The following is a 9127-nucleotide window of genomic DNA, read 5'->3' as shown; positions in this document are numbered from 1 at the left end:
CAAAAAGACAAAGTTCTAGAAAAAAAATCCAATGAAACTCGTAAGCTTTTTTTCTTGTCTTCCTCAGGAGTGGGTGTATCAGCATTTCCAGCACAGGGAACAAGGGAGACTTCCATAACAAAAAGCTGAGAAAGATTCACCGGTCCACATAAGCACGGCTAAGCAACCAGCAGCTCCTCTGTCTCAGGCCAAAGGATTGTCCCCCATCAAAAAACAACAAACATATGCATTGTGCACTGCTGCATTCTTGTGCAGATATAGTCAAAAAACCACCCAAAACCCTTCCAGTCGAGGTCTCCTTTCACAAACCCTACGGTATATTCAGGTGTTTCAGCAGTTTCAAAGCTTCTTCTTTCGGCTGTACCCTCGTGAAACACTTTTAAGCTTTGTGGGATACTGTAGCGCAAACTTGACTCCCTTTAGAAGTAGCTCTGAACTGATTGGTGTCAGTGCCTTCCTACATTCAGTCACTTTAGAGGAGTAATAATTGAACAAAAGAATCTTGGAGCCATCATATTGAATCTGATGGTCCACACCTGTACAGATCTTCCATTTTATCAGCAAAGTTCAAGATCCATGCGAGCACCACTCTGGGCCTAGCATTTTCTTGCGCCGGCTTACCCGCTCGGTGGGCCCTTTCAACCGTAATGGGCTCCATCTCCAAAGAAATGCCCAACTGCTCCGCAAGCCAGACCTGCACCAACTGGTATCCCAATTATGTGCAAATTATTGCACCTTCCTCTGTTTTTTGATCAAGGCCGCCTTCTCTTTCTGTAGCGCTGCCACAGCAGATTCCAATCTGTCCGTCCTAGTTTCCTGTGTCATAACCCTATGTTCAGTCCCATCCTTCCGATGCTGTTGGGCGTCAAGGCTATCTTTAACTTCATCAAGAGAGGATTGTAATTTAAGTTTCTCGGCAAGAGCAGCCGAGCCGTTCCTGGCAATTTCTTTTATTAAATCCGCTTTCAGCTCCTGCATTGCTGCTTCTAGACCCGCTGCCATTTTCTTATCCTCGCTCTTGGACATGTTTCTCTGTGTTCACAAAGTTTTTGTAGTCATTCCAAAGTGAAAGCTTTCCTCGAGGATGCCAAACTATAGAGGACAGCGTAATAGCCTGGTGCAAAAAAAGAGCTCAAAATCACCAAATAAGGGCCATGGGTAATGTGTCTAGCAGGAGCTCAGCTTCTCAGCGACTTCCCATCTCCTCAGCTGCACTGGAAGTCACTCCCTGAAATTTTTGATGTTCTCTATTTTGTTTGTTGCCTTTAAAGTAAATAAAATAGGCAGGAAGAGGGCAGACTCTGTCTTCCAAATCTGTCCACGCCGGCCCTTATGGCGTGGATGTTGAACATGAGGTAGTTTCATCTCTGCTTCTTTTGAAAGAAGTGGAAGACATCTTGATTCTGGCTAGGAAACTTTCAACTGGAAAGCCCTATAGCTTCATATGGACAAGGTTTTCATCCTGGTGTCAGTCCAGGTCGCTGCAATATCTTTGCTGTTTAGCACTTAGTACATCCTCATTGAAAGTGCACCTCAGTGCTATTGTGGCAGACTACCAATCTGCTTTCATCCTTTGCTATCCAAATTTAGGAAGGGATTGGGGAATTCCACGTCTCCTGTCAGTAAACCCTTCAGTGCCTTGGCATTTTATTTATTTATTTTATTTATTTAGGGTTTTTATATACCGGCATTCGAGAACGCAGTCCCATCATGCTGGTTCACATTAAAACAAGTGTGCATCGTAAACAAAACTAAAACAATGGTGCGGAAAAAGGCAGTTACAAATAACAGGGAGATTAGAACTTGGCAGAGAGAGAAGAGAAAGGACAGGTTATTAAATCAAACATGTAACGATAGTGTAAAATAATATAAAATTCAAACATGAAGGTTAGTCATGGTGTATGTGAGGTAAGGCATCTTAGAAGCTTCCCTTCACATTGTTTGAAATTCCTCACGTGATAGGTGCTGTTCCTGGGACAGTGGATTGCAAGCACAGGTTTCCTATTCTTTCACAGCAGGATAGTTCTACGTACACACTCTTTTAAGTTTCTTCCAAAAATGGTCTCAGCTTTTCACACCAATGAAGCAATTGTTGTTTATACCTTTTTTCCAAGATCTCCTGTGCACAAACTTGTGAAGGCTCTCTTCATTCTTTGGACTGTAAGAGAGCCTTGGCGTACGACTTGAGAAGAACTCAGCCTTATCATCAGGCTTCTCAACTGTTCCTGTCGTTTTCATCCCAATAGACTGGGAGTAGCAGTAGGCAAGAGAACTTTGTTCAGTTGGCTAGTTGACTATATTTTGCACTGTTATGAGCTGGTTTGCTTACAGATTAGTCGTCATCAAGGCTTTAAGTGGCAACTTCAGTGGCTCTCCAAGGTTAGTTGTTAGGACACACTTTTTAAGTTCCTTTGTTATGGCCCATCGTCGAGGACCTGTTGGTGTGCCACTCTTGCCATTGATGGTGGCACAAGAGGGAAATGATATATGTCAGCATAACATAAGACTTTGCTCAGGCCTTTGGTTCACTCAGCTTGTCCCAGAATCCTTAGCTGTCTGCCTTAACTGAACCTGCTGGTATACAGTGAACCTTTCACTGACCTCAGACTCAAGAATTTGGAAGATATCTGGAAGACCTGTAGGCTTTGCAAAGCCTATATTTAAAGGCCAGGAGGTTATCAATGACAGATGGCTGAAACTGCATTCTCACCTCAGGGCTGCTTCCATAGGAGACATCTGCAAAGCTGCGACTTGTAGTCAATGCACACCTTCACATCCCACTACTGTCTGGACGGCATGTCAAGAGGTGACAGTAGTTTTGGACAAGCAGTTTTGCAGTCTGTTCGCCCAGTATTCCTCTTTCCACTGGTGGGGGTGGACTGTTGTTTTAGTATTTGCTCCACTGTGCAACTCTTAGCTTGGGTCTCCCCCACATCATGGCTAATTCATGCATATATGTGGACAAATAAAGCAAGTTTATCTGTAACACAGTTCTCTGTAGACAGCAAGATGAATTAGCCATGCTTATTACCCACATGTCTCCCCAGAGAGTCAATTACCTTATTAAAGTTAAACTCTGAATAGGATTGAGGGGTCATAAGGTAACACTTGCACAGGAACCTGTAACTGCTACGTAAGACTCTTACTGAAGTCTGAGAGCTGGGTCTGTTTGGTACTGTCAGATGTTACCCACGTGTCAAGGCTTATTCATTATGCTGTCTACAGAGAACCCTGTTTACAGGTAAGCAAACTTGTTTTCTTATACTATTATGTTATTGAAGTCTGTGAACTATATTAGATAGGGAGTTTTAATCCTGTGATTTTAGAAGTCATTTTAAGTTTATGATTGTTTTATACATATGTATTGGTGTGTGATTATGATTTTTTTGTGTTTGTAGGTTTTTGTTTTTGCTATATATATGTACACAGCTTTGATGTTTTTCAAGGAATTGCGATATATTAAAAAATAATCAAAACCGACTAAGACAGTAAGAGTAGGGTGAACTATCTCACGGTAGTGGTGGTCTATCTTGTGGCATGGTGGCCTCTTACAGTGGGGATAGTCTCTTGCCACATAGGAACAAACTGCTGATGGGTTTTTACCAGAGATGATTTCTGTATATGAGTTACCAGAGCTGGCAGGCCATAGAAATGGATGTTTCCCTGTCCCACCCTTCCTTTGGTCACACCCTGTATTTTCTTATTTTTAAGGCTGACCTCGAAGTCCTCATACCATGTCGCAGCCAGTGCCAAGCCGTGCCAGGGTGTATGCAGATGTGAACACACAGAGACCCCGGGAGTACTGGGACTACGAGTCACATGTTGTTGAATGGGGGTAAGGTTATGACCGCGTGTCGCTTGGGATTAGGGGGGCGTTGCCAGACTTGGAAGTTGTCTGGGACTGTTGGGGGGAGGGGGAGGACAAGATGGGAAGTGAGTCTCCTGGGATTAGGGGTCTTTTATGAAAATAGAAGGTGGATGGTGAACAGGTTTGGAAAAATCCCAGGCAGCTAAAGTTTGGGACCTAGCGCTTGATGAAAGAGATACCGACAGGGTCTGGGCCAAGTTATGGGGCGTTGTCCGTAGCTGCCATAGATGAGGCCCAAGCCAGGAAGAGGGAGTGAATGGGAGGCTGACCAAGTGGGGGACCCTATTGTTGATCTGCTGGATGGAGAGGAAGAGAGGGATAAAGGGTCTTTGGACAGGAGAAGGAGAGGAAAAGAAAGAGCACAGAAAATAAATATAAAGGGAAAGAAGTAAATAATAGACAAAGAAATGGAGAGCACGATTGTCAAAAAGAGAGCAACAAAGTGAAACAGAAATAAATTCTGGCTCCTAAAATTTTTTTTTTTAACGTTGATAAGCAGGTTGAATTAGCCGTGCTGAAAGGATGATGTCATCTGGCGGCACGACGCGGAGTTGTCTCTCAAAGTCAGTTAAAGCTTTTGTGTACGAGCATGTGAGGGTATTCCTGTGCGATTGTAGGTCCCAGAGCTCTCGTCACGCTTCGCACAGTCGCAGGAGATTCACTCTCTCATCACTTATTCCTAACTCTCTAACTTCATTGCTATTAGCGACCCACCAAAAGCACTTTTCAGTGCTACCATGGCCTCTAGACCATTGGGCTTCAAGTATTGCTTGTGCGGCCACACAATGTTCATAATGGATGGCAACAATTGTTTCTACTTGTGCCTAGGGCTCGGATCATGAACAGGCTAATTGTAGGGACTGCGGCCGCGTGTTCTCAAGGGCTCAGTGACAGAGGGCAGAGAAAATAGCCCGACTCCAGATGGAGACTGAGCCCTAAACAGGCAGCAGTCAGAGTACAGAGGGGAAAATCCTCCCATTCGACACTGACAAGAATGACTCTCCTCCAAAGAAATGGCGCACTCAGTCTGCGGAGTCATCAGGTAGGCCTCCAGCGCTGAAAGCGTCGTACCTGCCTCAGAGCGCCATGATGCAGTTGCCAAAGCTTAAATTGCCTGGCGCACACAATGTGTGTTGACAAGAGCTGCACAGTGTACAGAAAAAAACCCATCTTAACAAATGTTGCATGAAGCTCACGGCTTGCAAAATCAAATGGCGCACATAAAGCGTACAGCGCACCCTCCACGATGCAGGGATAGCTTTCAGCAACGACACACAAAAAGAACATGGTGCACGCTGCTCAGATAGTGCACGGGGTTAGGGTTAGGTGCGAAAGTCATTGCATGCAGCCAAATCGGCAGGAGACAAAAGGCAAAGAAGTTGAGAAGGATCACAAACAGATTTTTCCATCTCATCCAAGCTCGTCCCATTCAGATAAGCGTCAGCCAAGGCATATTCCACAAAAGGACATGGAAGCAGATATTTTATAGGCTGCATTTCCTCCATCCAGGTTACCTACAAGCACCTACTAAATCTTTAATCCAATGTTCTCCCTGCCTCCTACTACTCCCAGATCCATGCTAACTTCAACCTTATGGCAACAGGGTTTTCGCCTACAGGCCCCAGAACCAATTAGCTTGATTATTCCCATTTTAAGATTTCCAAGTTTTGACCCAGATTAAATTTTGATTCCAGAGGAATGATGCTCCTCCTCTATCACTGGGGCAAAGATTGCAACAAGCAGTGGAGCAGATCACAGATATTGTGAAATGTTTTTCTCCAACCTATTTCCTCAGGCACAGTCTCCATCTTTTTCACTGGCATATCAGATTGCTCATCCAGTTGAAAAGGTAAAGCCAGGTACTCCGCCTACCTTGCCTTCTTCATCATCTTCTTCTTTGGTGCCATTCTCACCTCAGCCTGAAAGCTTACTTTCTCCTACCAGACCATCAGAACATTCACCGCTGCCATACCCATCACCCATAACCTTCACCAGGGAGTCCCCAAGCAGTTCCACAGGGTTGCCGTCAGATTCCCCTGATGAATTGCTGAAGCACACATCGCCACCGGAGGACTTAATTTACTCCAAGTTTATCGAAAAGTTGGGTACGGCACTTAACCTAGAGGTGAGGAAAGAGCCAGACCCACGTATAGAGGTCATGGGACTGCTGAAGATATTGGACATACCGGCAGAACCTTTTATTCTATTGTCTCACAATATTCTAGACACAAAGTTGTTGAAGAAATGGGAAATGCCATTCTTAGGAGCAGTAATGGCTAGGAAGGTAGACTTAAAATTCCATTTGAAAAAATCCCCCAGATACAACTACCACACAATTCGGCAGTGGTCGACTTAGCAATGAAAATAGCAAAAAAGACAAGCCTACATTCAGATATACCACAGATTACTAGATGACTTTGGGGGGAAAAGTCTTTCAATGTTCCATGCTGAAGGTAAGAACTGAGAATCATCAATTCTGCATGGTCCAATATCTATATCAGATCAGAATCCAATTTGGTGAGAAGTTGAGGGAAACAGCAACTCAACTAAAAGAGCAGAATGTGGTTGTCCAATCACTCTACACACAGAGTGAGCCAGTAGGAAGTAACCGGCGCTACTTCTCTCAGTTTAAATGCCCATACTATCCTTGAAGACAATATCGGGCATACCCACCCTACTTGTCTAGCAGCAAACCAACTACCACAACAGCAACAACAGCTCTTTCAATAAAGGGAATGCCAACCCAATCGACAAACGCCAAAATCACAGAAGCAACCTCCCTTATAGCAACAGCAGGGATTTTAGCCAGTCCATCACCAATCCTTGATCTAAGAGCACTAAAAAACATCTGTATCAAGAAAAGTTAAAAATTGACATCTCTGGGTACCATATTACCCTTCATCCAGACTGACTGGATATGCTCCCTCTATCTCAAAGATGCATATGCACACATACTGAACCACCCTTCCTGTTGGCACTAAGAACATAAGAACATGCCATACTGGGTCAGACCAAGGGCCCATCAAGCCCAGCATCCTGTTTCCAACAGTGGCTAATCCAGGCCATAAGAACCTGGCAAGTACCTAAACACTAAGAAGATTCCATGCTACTGATGCAATTAATAGCAGTGGCTATTCCCTAAGTAAAATTGATTAATAGCAGGTAATGGACTTCTCCTCCAAGAACTTATCCAATCCTTTTTTAAACCCAGCTACACTAACTACTTTTGCTTCAGAGTTGGACCAATAAACTACCAATACAAAGCCCTCCCCTTTGGTCTCATTTGCCCTTAGAGTTTTTACAAAGTGTCTAGCAGTGGCTGTGGTGCATCTCCGTCGTCCTGGAATATGCCTTTTCCCTTACCTCAGTAACTGGTAAATAGTGGCTCCGGATAACACATATTACGTTCACACACAGAAGTGACGATTCACTGCCTAGAGGATTTGGGATTTCTCATCAACTCTGAAAAATTGATGCTCAAACTGGCGCAACAAATCCAATTCATAGGAGCACAAATAGGTTCCGTCAGATTCAAGGCTTATCTTCCTCACAAAGGAGCTCTAAAATTTAAAATCATAGGAAAAAGTCTTCTACAATGCAAATTGATGGCAGTTCGCTATATTCTAGTAAGTCTCAGTCATGTGGCAGCTGCCGTACAGTTAGTTCCCTAACCCATCTCCATATGCCCCAATTGCAGTGGTTCCTAAAAAGCCAGTGGTGTTAATTCCTTCAACTACTATCTACACAAGTTTAAATAACTCAAACAGTGGCACAAGACATAAACTGGTGGTTACAAAGACACATTTATTTATTTATAACTTTTTATATTTTATTGGAAGAGGGTTGCCCTATACACCCACTTCCACACCTGCTGATCCTAATCAGATTCTTCTACACTGGGGTGGGGTGCTCACATCCTCCAGAGAATGCGAAACACTCTGAGAGCATTCGAACACCTCCTCCAAGGAACAGCATTGATGATCCACATAGACAACCAAGTTGCCGTGCTCTATATCAACAAACAAGGAGGCACAGGTTCATGGCCCCTATGCAAAGAAGCCTTATAGGTATGGAACTGGGCTATTCAGACCAAAGTATCTCTACAAGCCACGTATTTACCAGGGATCGCAAATGTGGAAGCGTACCGCCTCAGCAGGATATTTCACCCGCAGGAGTGGTCTCTAGCTCAGGCCATAGCAGACTTGTTTATGCGATGGGGTCAACCCTGGATTGACCTCTTCGCCACAGAAATCAGAAGGTTCTTCGTTTCTTTCAATTTGACCAAGCCTTCACTGGGAGGCACCAGACCCATTCCTATTGTCTTGGACGATAGGCTTCCTCTGCACATTTCCTTCTCTGCCTCTAATTTCTAAGACTGTACAGAAATGCATAAGAGACCAAGCCAAGGTGATTCTCAGCCTCTGCGTGGCCCAAGCAACCATGGTATGCGTATCTTGTATAGTACTCAGCCGCCGCTCCACAACACCACTGGAACAGCAGAGAACTATTGACGCACCGACCTGAATCTAACCATATGGATGTTGAATGCAAGGCTTTAGCACGCTGGAACCTTCCAGATTCCATCGAAGAGATCTTTCTGCCTGCAAGAAAACTATCGAATTGCTGTAATTACCCATTTAAATGGCATTTTACTCCACTGGTGCACACAGCATTCACTGGATCCATTCACATGTGAACCCAGATGCTTACTGCCTTACCTGCAGCATCTTTCTCTCACCAGCCTGGCAATCACTTCCATAAGAGTTCACCACAGTGCCATAGCGGCTTACCACAATCCAGAAAACGGAGCTTCAGTCTTCATATTTCCACTGATTTCCTGCTTCATGAAGGGAATTCTTCACCTGTGACCACCACTTCAACGTCCCCCGCTGCCTTGAAACATCAATATAGTCCTAACTTGTCTCATGATGCCTCTGTTTGAACAGTTAGATTCCGTCTTGTTGAAATTTCTCACCTGGTAAGTGAGCTTCTTGGTTGCAGTAACCTCTGCACGCAGAATGAGTGAACCTCAAGCCTTAGTTTATTTTCCACCCTATCTTCAATTCTTCCACAACAAGGAAACACTTCAGCCCCATCCAAAGTTCTTACCAAAGGTGGTTTCGTCATTCCACTTGAACCAAATAATTTCACTACCAACGTTTTTCCCAAAACCACCCAAAAATGAAAGGGAAAAACTACTTCACACACTTGATTTGTAAATGAGCTTATTATAAAAGAAGACCTCAAGCATGTTGGAAG

At 44.1% G+C, this 9127-nt stretch overlaps 1 protein-coding gene across 2 annotated transcripts in view; it reads left to right on the top strand.

The window, feature by feature from the left end:
- The first annotated feature begins 3713 nt into the window (after positions 1–3713).
- Positions 3714–9127, top strand: part of LOC115085822 (casein kinase II subunit alpha-like) — a 134933-nt gene continuing 129519 nt past the window's right edge. For both annotated transcript variants that reach the window (XM_029592290.1, XM_029592289.1), the window contains exon 1: positions 3714–3835. In XM_029592290.1, coding sequence (XP_029448150.1) covers positions 3735–3835 — 101 coding nt within the window. In that variant the 5' untranslated portion in view covers positions 3714–3734. The remainder of the gene's footprint in view (positions 3836–9127) is intronic.

The sequence above is a fragment of the Rhinatrema bivittatum genome, chromosome 2 (assembly GCF_901001135.1).
Source record: "Rhinatrema bivittatum chromosome 2, aRhiBiv1.1, whole genome shotgun sequence".
NCBI lineage: Eukaryota > Metazoa > Chordata > Amphibia > Gymnophiona > Rhinatrematidae > Rhinatrema > Rhinatrema bivittatum.
The sequence above is the reverse complement of the archived record's forward strand: the minus strand, read 5'-3'. Positions and strand labels throughout refer to the sequence as shown.